This window comes from Musca autumnalis, unplaced genomic scaffold (genome assembly GCF_047663935.1).
Source record: "Musca autumnalis isolate F117 unplaced genomic scaffold, ASM4766393v1 scaffold_5, whole genome shotgun sequence".
Classification (NCBI taxonomy): domain Eukaryota; kingdom Metazoa; phylum Arthropoda; class Insecta; order Diptera; family Muscidae; genus Musca; species Musca autumnalis.
Window position 1 is genome coordinate 9230330 of NW_027412088.1, and position 15233 is coordinate 9245562.

General features: G+C 38.4%; 2 protein-coding genes across 9 annotated transcripts in view; one reads left to right on the plus strand and one right to left on the minus strand.

Moving 5' to 3' along the window:
* The window catches only part of tous (testes of unusual size), a 116126-nt gene extending 108711 nt beyond the window's left edge, over window positions 1-7415 (minus strand). The window contains exon 1 of the mRNA XM_073956265.1: window positions 7400-7415. Coding sequence (XP_073812366.1) covers window positions 7400-7405 — 6 coding nt within the window. The 5' untranslated portion in view covers window positions 7406-7415. The remainder of the gene's footprint in view (window positions 1-7399) is intronic.
* The window catches only part of LOC141387116 (uncharacterized), a 275784-nt gene that overhangs the window by 81045 nt on the left and 179506 nt on the right, over window positions 1-15233 (plus strand). The gene's annotated exons all lie outside the window — the stretch shown is intronic.

The following is a 15233-nucleotide window of genomic DNA, read 5'->3' on the forward strand; positions in this document are numbered from 1 at the left end:
TTCAAGTAAAAACAAAATAATACGTGTGAAATAATTTTGTTTTTGTTGACATCTCAAACACGCAATTTACAAATTCACACGAAAAAAGTTGAAATGAAGTTATAATGAAGAATGGAGAATGGGAAATAGGGGAATTAAACGAATAAAAAATATTTGCAATGTATGTACGTAAGGCCCTTTCCAAAGGAATGAGTGCTTTCTAAGACCATTTCCAAAGGACATTTTGGCTGCTTCCTAAGTCCCTTTCAGAAGGAAAGGGTGCTTCCTAAGACCCTTTCCAAAGGAAAGGTTGCTTCCTAAGACCCTTTCCAAAGGAAAGGTTGCTTCCTAAGACCCTTTCCAAAGGAAAGGTTGCTTCCTAAGACCCTTTCCAAAGGAAAGGTTTCTTCCTAAGACCCTTTCCAAAGGAAAGGTTGCTTCCTAAGACCCTTTCCAAAGGAAAGTTTGCTTCCTAAGACCCTTTCCAAAGTAAAGGGTGCTTGCTAAGACCCTTTCCAAAGGAAAGGGTGCTTCCTAAGACCCTTTCCAAAGGTAAGGGTGCTTTCTAAGACCCTTTCCAAAGGAAAGGGTGCTTCCTAGGACCCTTTCCAAAGGAAAAGGTGCTTCCTAAGACCCTTTCCAAAGGAAAAGGTGCCTCCTAAGACCCTTTCCAAAGGAAAAGGTGCTTCCTAAGACCCTTTACAAAGGATAGGTTGCTTCCTAAGGGCCTTTCCAAAGGAAAGGGTGCTTTCTAAGACCCTTTTCCAAAGGAAAGGGGCTTCATCGGGCCCTTTCCAAAGGAGAGGGTGCTTCGTAAGACCCTTTCCAAAGGAAAGGGTGCTTCCTAAGACCCTTTCCAAAGGAAAAGTTGCTTCCTAAGACCCTTTCCAAAGGAAAAGGTGCTTCCTAAGACCCTTTCCAAAGAAAAAGTTGCTTCCTAAGACCCTTTCCAAAGGAAAAGGTGCTTCCTAAGACCCTTTCCAAAGGAAAAGGTGCTTCCTAAGACCCTTTCCAAAGGAAAAGGTGCTTCCTAAGACCCTTTCCATAGGAAAAGGTGCTTCCTAAGACCCTTTCCAAAGGAAAAGGTGCTTCCTAAGACCCTTTCCAAAGGAAAAGGTGCTTCCTAAGACCCTTTCCAAAGGAAAAGGTGCTTCCTAAGACACTTTCCAGCTTCGTAAGACCCTTTCCAAAAGAAAGGGTGCTTCCTAAGACCTTTTCCAAAGGAATGGGTGCTTCCTAAGACCCTTTCCAAAGGAAAGGGTGCTTCCTAAGACCCTTTCCAAAGGAAAAGTTGCTTCCTAAGACCCTTTCCAAAGGAAAAGGTGCTTCCTAAGACCCTTTCCATAGGAAAAGGTGCTTCCTAAGACCCTTTCCAAAGGAAAAGGTGCCTCCTAAGACCCTTTCCAAAGGAAAGGGTGCTTCCTAAAACACTTTCCAGCTTCGTAAGACCCTTTCCAAGGTGCTTCCTAAGACCCTTTCCAAAGGAAAAGGTGCCTCCTAAGACCCTTTCCAAAGGAAAAGGTGCATCCTAAGACCCTTTCCAAAGGATAGGTTGCTTCCTAAGGGCCTTTCCAAAGGAAAGGGTGCTTTCTAAGACCCTTTTCCAAAGGAAAGGGGCTTCATCGGGCCCTTTCCAAAGGAGAGGGTGCTTCCTAAGACCCTTTCCAAAGGAAAGGGTGCTTCCTAAGACCCTTTCCAAAGGAAAAGTTGCTTCCTAAGACCCTTTCCAAAGGAAAAGGTGCTTCCTAAGACCCTTTCCAAAGGAAAAGGTGCTTCCTAAGACCCTTTCCATAGGAAAAGGTGCTTCCAAAGACCCTTTCCAAAGGAAAAGGTGCTTCCAAAGACCCTTTCCAAAGGAAAAGATGCTTCCTAAGACCCTTTCCAAAGGAAAAGCTGCTTCCTAAGACCCTTTCCAAAGGAAAGGGTGCTTCCTAAAACACTTTCCAGCTTCGTAAGACCCTTTCCAAGGTGCTTCCTAAGACCCTTTCCAAAGGAAAAGGTGCCTCCTAAGACCCTTTCCAAAGGAAAAGGTGCATCCTAAGACCTTTTCCAAAGGAATGGGTGCTTCCTAAGACCCTTTCCAAAGGAAAGGGTGCTTCCTAAGACCCTTTCCAAACGAAAAGTTGCTTCCTAAGACCCTTTCCAAAGGAAAAGGTGCTTCCTAAGACCCTTTCCAAAGGAAAAGGTGCTTCCTAAGACCCTTTCCAAAGGAAAGGGTGCTTCCTAAGACCCTTTCCAAAGGAAAGGGTGCTTCCTAAGACCTTCCTAAGATCCTTTCCAAAGGAAAGGGTGCTTCCTAAGACCTTCCTAAGATCCTTTCCAAAGGAAAGGGTGCTTCCTAAGACCTTCCTAAGATCCTTTCCAAAGGAAAGGGTGCTTCCTAAGACCCTTTCCAAAGGAAAGGGTGCTTCCTACGACCCTTCCTAAACGAAAGGTTGCTTCCTAAGACCTTCCTAAGACGCTTTCCAAAGGCAAGGAATATTCCTAAGACACTTTTCTAACGGAAGGCTGCTTCCTAAGACCCTTTCCAAACGAAAGGTTGCTTCCTAAGACGCTTTCCAAAGGCAAGGGATATTCCTAAGACCCTTTCCAAAGGAAAGGGTGCTTCCTAAGACCCTTTCCAAAGGAAATGGTGCTTCCTAAGACCCTTTCCAAAGGAAATGGTGCTTCCTAAGACCCTTTCCAAAGGAAATGTTGCTTCCTAAGACCCTTTCCAAAGGAAATGGTGCTTCCTGAGACCCTTTCCAAAGGAAAGGGTGCTTCCTGAGGCCCTTTCCAAAGGAAAGGGTGCTTCCTGAGACCCTTTCCAAAGGAAAGGGCGCTTCCTGAGACCCTTTCCAAAGGAAAGGGCGCTTCCTGAGACCCTTTCCAAAGGAAAGGGCGCTTCCTAAGACTTTCCTAAGACCTTTTCCAAAGGAAAGGGTGCTTCCTAAGACCCTTTTCAAAGGAAAGGGTGCTTCCTAAGACCCTTTCCAAAGGAAATGGTGCTTCCTAAGACCCTTTCCAAAGGAAATGGTGCTTCCTACGACCCTTCCCAAACGAAAGGTTGCTTGCTATGACCTTCCTAAGACCCTTTCCAAAGGAAAGAGTGCTTCCTAAGACCCTTTCCAAAGGAAAGGGTGCTTCCTACGACCCTTCCTAAACGAAAGGTTGCTTCCTAAGACCTTCCTAAGACGCTTTCCAAAGGCAAGGAATATTCCTAAGACACTTTTCTAACGGAAGGCTGCTTCCTAAGACCCTTTCCAAACGAAAGGTTGCTTCCTAAGACGCTTTCCAAAGGCAAGGGATATTCCTAAGACCCTTTCCAAAGGAAAGGGTGCTTCCTAAGACCCTTTCCAAAGGAAATGGTGCTTCCTAAGACCCTTTCCAAAGGAAATGGTGCTTCCTAAGACCCTTTCCAAAGGAAATGTTGCTTCCTAAGACCCTTTCCAAAGGAAATGGTGCTTCCTGAGACCCTTTCCAAAGGAAAGGGTGCTTCCTGAGGCCCTTTCCAAAGGAAAGGGTGCTTCCTGAGACCCTTTCCAAAGGAAAGGGCGCTTCCTGAGACCCTTTCCAAAGGAAAGGGCGCTTCCTGAGACCCTTTCCAAAGGAAAGGGCGCTTCCTAAGACTTTCCTAAGACCTTTTCCAAAGGAAAGGGTGCTTCCTAAGACCCTTTTCAAAGGAAAGGGTGCTTCCTAAGACCCTTTCCAAAGGAAATGGTGCTTCCGAAGACCCTTTCCAAAGGAAAGGGTGCTTCTTACGACCCTTCCCAAACGAAAGGTTGCTTCCTAAGACGCTTTCCAAAGGCAAGGGATATTCCTAAGACCCTTTTCTAACGAAAGGGTGCTTCCTAAGACCCTTTCCAAAGGAAAGGATGCTTCCTAAGGCCCTTTCCAAAGGAAAGGATGCTTCCTAAGGCCCTTTCCAAAGGAAAGGATGCTTCCTAAGACCCTTTCCTGACTAAAAGGTGGTTCCTAAGACCCTTTCGAAGGGAAAGGGTGTTTCATAAGACCCTTTCCAAAGAAAATGTTGCTTCTTTAGATACTTTCCAAAGAAAATTTTGCTTCTTTAGATACTTTCCAAAGGAAAGGTTGCTTCTTTAGATACTTTCCAAAGGAAAGGTTGCTTCTTTAGATGCTTTCCAAAGGAAAGGTTGCATCCTAAGACACGTTTTTTTTTAAATTAAAGTAAGACGTAAATACATTTCTCCTCTATTAATAAGTATGTAATTAAAAAAAATTAAGTAACAGTGTTTTATTTATAAATGCACTTAAAAGTAGAAAATAATTTTGATGATGGAATCTCTCAAATAAAACGCTTGCATTATATTAAAACTTGTGATAATATTGAACGGCAAGCGTTTTATTTGAGAGATTCCATCATCAAAATTATTTTCTACTTTTAAGTGCATTTATAAATAAAACACTGTTACTTAATTTTTTTAATTACATACTTATTTTCTAGTTTTTAGTGCATTTAAAAATAGAACACTGAAACTTAAAAAAAAAAAAATAATAAAAATAATTATAAAATTATTATTTTTATTATTTTTTTTTTTTTGTAAATACATTTTTTAAGATTTTCAATTTTATTTGTATATACTTGAGATTATAAATGATATTTAATGATGGTGCCCATATAGCGGTACCACCTGATTTAAGTTGTTTTGAGGATTTTGTCTTCGAGTTCCCAGTTGTACAGAAACGTCCCCACCAAAATTGTGTACATGGGTCAGATTTTGAAATAAGTATTTATTTTTTGACCGTTTGTGTGCTTGTGTGTGTGGATGTGTGTAGTACTGAACAAGTTAGACTGAATGTGGAAAAGGCAAGTTGAGAAGGGGAAGTTCGAAGAAGGTTGTTTGGAAGTTCGGAGGGGGGTGGAAGTTCCTAACATCCACCTTCATAACACCACCCTTTCGAACAACCTCCACCGATCTTCCGAACAACCTCATTCATCCGAACTTTCAAACAAACTCCTCGGAACTTCCGAACAACATTCACTTTAACTCCTAACAACTTACACCGAACCACCGAAAAACCACCGCCGAACTACCTCCTCCGAACTTTCCCCTCTCAACATGCTCTTTCAATTTTCAACGGAACCCCATAACCAATTTAGGCCGAAAATGTAGATACAAACTTTAAAATGCCTGAAATTGGGTGGTACCATTTATAGGGGCTATATCAAAACCTGGACCTGTGTCCACAATTTTTGGTGGAGAATTTGGGAACTCGAAATCAAAGTTACAGCCATTTCGGCGCAAAAATTAAGACAAAAACACTTGAAATCGGGTGGAGCCGTAATATGGGGGCTATACCAACACCTGGACCTATGTCACAATTTTTAGTGGAGAAATGTCTGTACCACTGTGATCTCCAAATGGCAAGTTACACACAATTCGGTATAAAAATGAAGATAAAATCCATAAAATACTTGAAATCGGACGGTACCGCTATATGGGGGCTATACCAAAACCTGGACCTATGTCCATAATTTTTAATGGGTACGTTTCTGTACCTAGTTGTCAAAAAGCAGCCAATACGGGCTTAAAATGACGATAAAATACCTTAAATCCAGTGGTACCGCTGGATGGGAGCTACAGGAAAAAATGGACCCATATTGATTTTGGTTTCATATTCATGTATTGTTATCCAAATCTGAAAAGTGTACAAAGTTTTAGTTCGCTTGGTCAATTACAACTATGTTAAAAATGAGTTACCCGATTTGAAAAGCATGTAAAATTGAACACTATACAACACTGTAAAAATGGACCAATATTGGTTTTGATTTCATATTCATGTATTGTCATCCAAATCTAAAAAGTTTGCAAAGTTTTAGTTCGATTGGTCAACTGCAACTGTGTGGGAAATGAGTTAGCAGATTTGAAAAGCAAAATACAGGAAATCGGGTGGTACCGTTATATGGGAGCTATAGGAAAAAATGGACTCATATTGATTTTGGTTTCATATTCACGTATTGTCATCTAAATCTGAAAAGTGTGCAAAGTTTTACTTCGATTGGTCAACTGCAACCGCTTTAAAAATCAGTTACCCGATTTGAAAACGGGGTTAAGTTAGACACCGTAAAAACACTGTAAGAATGGTCCAATATTGGTTTTGATTTCATATTCATGTATTGTCATCCAATTCTGAAATGTGTGCAAATTTTAAGTTCAATTGGTCAACTGGAACTGTGTGAAAAATTAGTTATCAGATTTGAAAAGCAAATTAGATAAAACACTGTAAAACAGTGTAAAAATGGACCAATATTGGTTTTGATTTCATATTCGTGTATTGTCTTCCAAATCTGAGAAGTGTGCAAAGTTTTAGTTCGATTGGTCAACTGCAACCGTGTTAAAAATGAGTTACCAGATTTGAACTAAAAACACACACCAAGGCAAGTTATATAAAACACTGTAAAAACCATTAACCCGTCTCTTGACCTAATAATACATCGTACAACAAACAAATTATTGTACACCGTTTTCGTTCAGTTCTCATTGTGGTGCAAATTTCAAATAGCCCTCCTCTATATATCGCTTAAAATTATATTTAGATTGAAATGTGAAAAATCTAAAAATTGTCGCAATATTGGAATACCAACGTTTATATTATAGTCCACAAGGGAACCGAGTCTTTTTGTAAACTAACAGAATAATGCATGACATTTCAACAAATGCTGCAGTTTTCATTCAATTCGCATTGCAACATTTCATTGTTTGTTTATTTGTTTTGAAAAATATAGTGTGATGAAAAATAAACATTTACACAAACACCCGCACACAATATGCAGGGCTATGAATGCATCACAACACACACACATACACGCATAAATGCACAGAAAGTAACATTTTCAATTAATTAGTTGCCATAGCGAGAATAATTGAATGGGACTTTTCATTGTTTCAATTAAAATGCAGAGGAATTATTTTGTAATCGAATTAGTTGGAATTAAACGCTTGTTGTGTTGTTCGTTCGACACATTGTTCCCAATAATGGTATGGAAAATTACAACAACAACAAAAGAACAATTGTTGGCGATAAATCTGTTAAAATATAAACAATTGCAAGCAATTGGTTATAAATAAAAGAAGGAATTTGTATTTATAGATGATTTTGAATTGCCATGTGGGAGACACGTGTTAATGGATTGAGAATGAATATTTTTTTTATTGGTTTTGGCCTGGGATTGTTTTACCATATAGGTGATTAGGTTTTATGAAAATAATGATCATATAGAATTAATTGAAGGGGAAAGATGATATACAAAAGAACTCACCTAAAAATCTGAGATTAAGTAATTTCTGTTTAAGGGGTATGATTATTAATTAATTTTTTTATATGTGTTCTTAAGTACTAAATTATTATTATATATTATATAGTTATATTATATAGTTATAAGAAAAATATGAATATGAAAAATATTTAATGCACTTACCTCCATGTACAAAATTCTGAAATTAAAAACAGAAAAAATAATAAATTATTTTGGTCTCTAGAATTAAAGTTTGACTCTTATTTGAAGTGATAAAACACACGACCATCCCGAATTAAAATGCATTTATGGCATACTAACTCCCAGCAAAACAAAATCCTTACTAAATAATGGGTTTTTATAGTATTCTTGGTAGCCGTAACTGCTTACAAAACCCCCATTATTTTAACAAGGGGTTGTCGCACTGAATAACTAGTTATTCTATGACCACTATAAGTTGAAAAATAAGTTAAAAACATGTTCTATTCTTAGAATATTTGAGGTGGAATTTGTTTTCAATTTCAACACACTTCATATTTTTATTTTATATTATTTTATTTCGCTCTCTGCTGGAGTTAATTATGCGAACTATACCACGCGTACAAACACTAAGGGTTGTTGAAACGCTCACATGTGCACCACCATCTGTTCTTTATTTTGCTAACAAAAAAACTCACATGCCGATGGTGAGCGTTGAACACACAATCCTAGGATTTGTAGTCGGACACACAAGCTTTGTGCCACCTTATTCATTGCTTAGTAAGTAGTGAAGTAGGTAGTTTTAAATTGTTACATTACTTTGTAATGGGTTACATAATGAAGTGAAGAAGAAGTGGTTAGTTCGTTAGAATATGTTGAAGTCCGTCGTAACCATAGTACCCAAGAAGCTCGAAACAAGCACCACGATTTTCTTTAAATATTCAATCAAGATGTAAGGAAACACAATTTATTAAATTAAAAAAAATTTTAACATTTTGGGGCAGCTACCGAAAGAAGTAGTCTGATATAGTCCATCTTTGAACTTGATTTATGTTTGGAATGAACATTTGTTTGTGCAAAAATTGGACCAATATCAGTAACTTGCGATAGTTATTCACCAGATATTTTAGTTTGTCACCGCAGGATTTTTAGAATATTTAGGTCATAATGTCAGAAAGCATGGACTTGCCCATGAATAACATTGAAGTAAACAGGACCAACAACTTGAAAACCTTTTAAACTGTGCGTAAGCAAATAACATGGATTTTTGTGAGGGAAGTACCCGAAGGTGTTTTCCGCTATGGACCTTCTTTGAGTGCAAAGTTTCGGTTAAATGTCTCGTTGATCTAGAGGTTCTCGTTTGTAGCTTTGGATTTCTATCTTTCTAGATCATTAGGATCTCTCCTCCAAGCAGGTACTGCATCGACAACATTTGTTTGTGCTGATTCCCAGGTAAAAACTTGTCTCATCATGAAGATGGTCCACTGGTGTCATGAGGAGGCACTCTGTTGTATGTCACACTGCCGATGCCGACTAGAGGTTTGAAGACCTAGTTCCTACCTTCGATTTTGTCACAAAGACCTGTGGTTTGCGCAGACGACTAAGGCATGTTATTTATCGCACGCCAGTAGTACTTGTAGATAGTGGTCGGAATCAGGACACCATATGTTTAGGGAGAGCTTCAGTTCAGTTGTGGATTTGGCTGCGGATATGTTCATATTCCTCAGATGAAAGAGCTGCACTATGTCATGTAGATATCACTATGCGACACGAAAATTATTAACGATATTCTGACACCACAGAGTGATAAAAGACCATAAATAAAAAGACACGTGTCCCGGCGTTTGTCCCTATCACTTCAACTTTCGCGGTTATGGGCCCCAAAGGCCTGATGCCTTGATTTCAAAAGGGATAATTTTGCCAGGGCCCATAATCGCAAAAGATAAAGTGATAATGAAAAACGCAGGGACACCTGTCTTCTTATTGTTGGTCTTCTATCACGCTGCGGTGTCAGAATATGGTTAATAAACCGTGACTCAAAAAATGACACACAGTGTATTTAACCTAAATGTTATGCTCATCAGTTGGTTTTGACAGGGTTTCTAAGAGCTTTTGCGCCATTAATTTATGAAGTAATGACATGTTCACGAAAAAAGGTTCAGTAGTAGGCCGGGGCGATTTGTGTGGAAGGAAAAAACCTTAATGGGCCCTTCGCGTTTCTGATTCCTGGGATTGAATTGAGCAAAAAAGTCCACTGGACCCTATGTCTACCGCGAAAATCGAGTCTCCCCATTTTGACTTGAAGTTTTTATTGATGTTTTTTGGATATTTTGCATATAACAGGCAAGCCATTGAGATTTGCGATCCAACACAAAGGGCAAAATTGTAGCCAACACAATAATTAAGAAATCTCTAGTACATCGCGAAAGTATTGGAATGCTCCTTCAGGCAGTTTTGGCCTTGATAAAGTGCACATTTGTTGGCAAATATTGATAAATGACATTGTGCTACAAAAGTTGACCAGAAAAATATTCTAGCGTTCTGTAACAAAATTCTATCATACTTTTGGTTCGGTTGAGTCACTTGGTTTTATTATTTTATAACGGTAAAGTAGTGAAAATCTGGGTTTCTTACATTTTCAAATTTAAACGGGCATATCTCCTTTTTTCACTAGGTTGGCCTTTGTGTTGGGTCGCAAATCTCAATGGTTTAGCTGTCATATGCCAAAATATCCAAAAAACGCCAATAAAAAACTTAAAGTCAAAATCGGGAGGCTCGATTTTCGCGGTAGACATATGGTCCAGTGGACTTTCTTGCTCAGTTCAATCCCAGGAATCAGAAACGCGAAGGGACCTTTAAGGTTTTCAAATCGCCCCGGCCTATTCAGTAGTAATAGGTGCCGAGTGGACAACCCTGCAAAAAAGAAATCCAAAACGATCCGAAACATATTCATAGATTAGACTTTTGCTAAAAATTTTGAAATTTAGTGTGGAAGTTTGGACCAAATCGGGTACTTCCTTATAATGTGCATCATTTCAGCGAACAATTTTGAATTCTTGTGATGGAGGTGCCCGTATCAGTGCTTCGAAATGCTCCAACTTCGAACTTGACTTAAGTTTAGACTAAATATTACTTTTATTTAAAATTTGTTATAATCGTACATATAAGGTGAGTTAGGTGCCACCGTAGTGCAACGGTTCCAGCAAATTTTCGAGGGTGGAAAAATACTCATCAGTGTAATGTTTACGACATTTCCTGAATATTTCAGCCATGTAAAACTTCTCTTTAAGTGGTTCCTGAAGACATGCTGTTCCTACAGGAGGTCCCATATCATTGAGATAGTATGATTTCATTGATATGAAAGAAGTCTCCCTTGTCCCTTCTGGGATGTTTGTGGAACAATTATATAAAGTGATACTACAAAAAAAAAATATTTCAAAATGGTTTGTGAACGGACCTTTTCCAATATTTAAATGCAATAAACGTAATTTTAGTCAATAATAGGTAAGAGTTCATTTATTCGAGCAACAGGAAATAATTTTTGAGAAACAAGTAAGAAAGTATCAGTCAGCTGAGCCGACAGAGATATACCCTCAGCCTGTGCAAATTGAAACACTTTTTTTCACAAAAAAAAACTTATGTATTTAGGGGGTTTCAAAATTTTGGTCGTATGAACCGACAAAAATGTTGATTAGGATTAAAGTTCAAAAATTTTGAGGAAAAGGTACTTAAAGGAATGGACCGACATAGACCATGGGGGTGCCATAGGGAGTTTTTACACCCTACGGGCTGTTTAATCAAGAAGTATGGACTTGCCCCTGAAACAACTTTTACCATCGTGATTAAGGCAGCGAAGGTAAGTTGCTTCAACAAAAATCAAAGTGATTCAATAGCAGGACTTAAAGTGAACTTATCAAAAATCTTGTGTGGGAGGTACGGAATGGAGTGGACAAATATAGTCCATATTTGAACCTGATCTGTATCTGGTAGACATTATGAGAATGTGTAAGGTATGGACCAAATCGGTCACTCCCATCAAGAGTTATCGTGCGCACAATTTTTCCAAATATTTTTGAACTTTTGTGGGGTAGGTACCTGAAGGAGTGGACCGATATGACTTATATACGAACTTAAACTAAGTTTGGAAACAATATTACGAAGGCCAAATTTGGCCGGAAATAACATTCCCGTTCGAGAATTATCTTGCGCTTCCACCCACACATATGGTGTCACAGGGTTTGTTTTTCAACTTTCAGGCTATTTTTTCAGGTAGTATGGACTTGTCCCTGAGGAAACTTGGACCTTCGTATAGGGGACAGTGAATACAAGATTTTACAACAAAAACCATGGCGATTCGAGAGCAGGTCCTAAACTGAACTTTTCCGAAATTTTGTGTGGGAGGTACTCGAAGGAGTTTACCGATTGAGTCCATATTGGAACCTCATCTAAGTCTGGTAGAAATTTCATAATGTGCAAAGTATGGACCAAATCGATAACTCCCTTCAAGAGTTATCGTACGCACAAATTTTCCGAACATTTTCGAACTTTTGTGGGGGAGGTACCAGAAGGAGTGGATCGATATAATCCATCTTTGAACTTGAACTAAGTTTGGACAAAATATTACGAAAGCCAAATTTTGTACCGAATCGGCAGATCCGTTCGAGAGTTATCTTGCGCTCCAAGCACTACACACGGTGTCATAGGGATTTTTGTAACTTTCAGGCTATTTTCCTAGGAAGTATGGACTTGCCCCTAATGAAACTTATAGCGTCGTATAGAGGACAGCAAATACAACTTGCGTAAACAAAAATCAAAGCGATTCGAGACCAGGTCCTAAACTGAACTTTTCCGAAATTTTGTGTGGGAGGTACCCGAAGGAGTGGACCGATTGAGTCCATATTGGAACCTCATCTAAGTTTGGTAGAAATTACACGATGTGCAAAGTATGGACCAAATCGGTTATTCGCTGCCAGAGTTATCGTGCGCACAAGTTTTGCGACCATTTTTGAACATTTGTGGGGGAAGTACCTGAAGGAGTGGCCCATCTTCGAACTTAAATCGAATATGGACAAAATATTTCGATACCCAAAATTTGAACCGAATCGATTGATCCGTTCGAGAGTTATCGTGGGCACCAGCCAGCCAGACAGACGGACAGACAGACGGACGGACATTGCTAGATCTACTCAAAATTGTCTGAAACGGATATCGTACAAACATACTTGGGGTTTAAAACCATTATTTCGATGAGGCACATTTTTGGTCGTATCAAAGTGTAAATACCCTCTTTAGCCTAAAGGCTGAGGGTATAAAAATCACAAGAAGCTGAGGATATAAAGGATAGTATGTATGTAACTTCAATAGGGACGACAAGGACTACTACTGCTTTTTAGCAAAAATAAACCCCTTATTTCGATAAGGTACAGGTATGAGGAAGTACTCGAAGGAATTGACTGGTACAGGTTATTATAGAACTTGTTCTATGTTTGAATGACGTATCACAAAGTAAACTGTCACGTTTCTTGTGGCCAGATTTTTTATAGATACAATTCTAAGTTATTTTTTTATTGTCATATTTCTTACAAAAAGTGTCCTGTTTTATATCTATAAACTACCTAAATTTCTATAAATGTGTTCTATAGAACATATTAGGTCAGATTTTTTTCGATAAGAAAAGTATGGTCAAAATGTTTAAATATTTTCCTATATATTCCTCAGAAAAAAAAGCAATAACGGATCAGTTATTTTCCTGAGCACACATTTTTCCATAAAAACAAAATATTTCGTGCTGAAGTTGGATTTTCTTTATTAGCAATTCTTTCAATCCTATACCCTCAGCATTAATGCTAACGAAATAATGGTTTTAGACCCCAAATATGTTTGGAAGAAATACGTTTCAAACAATTTGGAGTTGATTTAGCCATGTCCGTCCGTCTGTCTGGCTGGAGCACACGATAACTCTCGAACGGATCAATCGATTCGGATTTCGTCATATGTTGTCCAAACTTAGTTTATGTTCGAAAATGGTTTATATCGGTCCACTCCCTCCGGTACCTCCTCCACAAAAGTTCGAAAACGTTCGGAAAATTTGTGCACATGATAACTCATGAAGAGAGTAACCGCTGGGTCCATACTTTGCACTTAGTAAAATTTCTACCTGACATAAATGAGGTTCCAATATGGACTCAATAGGTACACTCCTTTGGGTACCTCACACACAATTTCGGAAAATTTCAGTTTAGGACCTGCTCTCAAATCGCTTTGATTTTTGTTGTTACAACTTGTATTCACTGTCCCCCTTACGACGGTAAAAATTTCATCAGGGGCAAGTCCATACTTCCTGAGAAAATAACTTGAAAGTTGAAAAACCCCCTATGACACCGTGTGTAGTGGTTGGAGCGCAAGATAACTGTCGAACGGATCTGTCGATTTGGTAAAAAATTTTACGTTCGTAATATTTTGCCAAAACTTAGTGTATGTTCGAAGATAATCTATATCGGTCCACTTTTTCAGGTACCTCCCCAACAAAAGTTTAAAAAATTTCGGAAAAATTGTGCGCCTGATAACTCTAGAAGGTAGCAACCGATTTGGTCCATACTTTACACATCCTAATATATCTATCAGATATAGATAAGGTTCGAATATGGACTATATTTGTCCTCTCCTTCGGGTAACTCCCACACAAAAATTTCGGGTAAGTTCACTTTAAGACCGGCTCTCGAATCACTTTGATTTTTGTTGAAGCAAATTGCACTCGTTGCCTCAATTACGAAGGTAAAAGTTTTTCCGCGCAAGCCCATACTTCTTGAGAAAACAGCCTGAAAGGCGTAAAAACTCCATAGTCATCATATGTAGTGTCTGGGGAGCACGATATCTCTTGAACGGGACAACCAATTTGGTCCAAACTTTGGATCTCCTAATATTTTGTCCAAATTTAGTTCAACTTCTAAAATGGCCAATATCGGTCCTCTCCTTAGGATACCTCCCCCACAAATGTTCAACATTTGTGTCTAAGTGCAGTTTAGGGTCTGTTCGAAGATCCTTTGGAAATGTATACCGATGTTGTTCGTTGTTGTCCAATTTACAGCGATATTATGTTTTCCGTTGACAAGTCCTGCTTTCCTGGCAAACTGGTCCACTGAAATGAATAGTGGGCGCGATATCGATCGAAAAGATATGACTCTCAAAATAAGATCCACTTCTATAATGGAGTATGTCGGTCCATTCTTTCTAGTACCTCCTCCGCAGCACTTTTGAACTTTAATCCTAATCCACATTTTTGTCGGCAAGTTCAAATGTCTGCCACAAAATTCTGAAAAGACCATAAATACATTCAATCTGTCCGTAGATGAAAGTTTCAATTCACATAGGCTGAGGGTATATCTCTGTCGGCAATGCCGAATGATACTTTTTTTAACTTGTTTCTATAAAAAATTACTCGAAAGACAATTGGTTTGTCATGTAATATTCCCTGATTTTTGCGTTTGTAATAAAACTGAATATCTAATCTTTCTAATTTCCGCCAAATGAGGCTAATCTATTATCAATACTTGACTGTATAGGCCACTAAGTATGTGTGTGTGCATATGTGAGAGAGATAAAAATATGTTTATGTCTGTCATTTAATTACGTCAATAATAACAGTCAATGCTGGAAGGATTATTGCGTCAATGGCCTCATTTTTTATCAAAAAATCGTCATCAAAACCTGTTACAAACAGATGTGGTTTTTGGCAACAAAAAAGATATTGACATGTTCCTTAAAAAGCCAAATAGATACATATGTACATATATATGTATACACAAACATTTTCCACACACACACACACACACTTCCACAACACTTCAATTGCTGTTGTGTTATCAAGACTACAAAATATAAGTTTTAATGAGACCTCCTTTCTGTTTTTTTTGTAACCCAAATTTCAAAAAGTGTTTACATGGAAAAGTGGAAGAAATTTAGGACAATGGCCATTAAGAAACCACACAAACACAATACTAGCAAATACAATAGCAACAACACTTAATTTACTTAAATT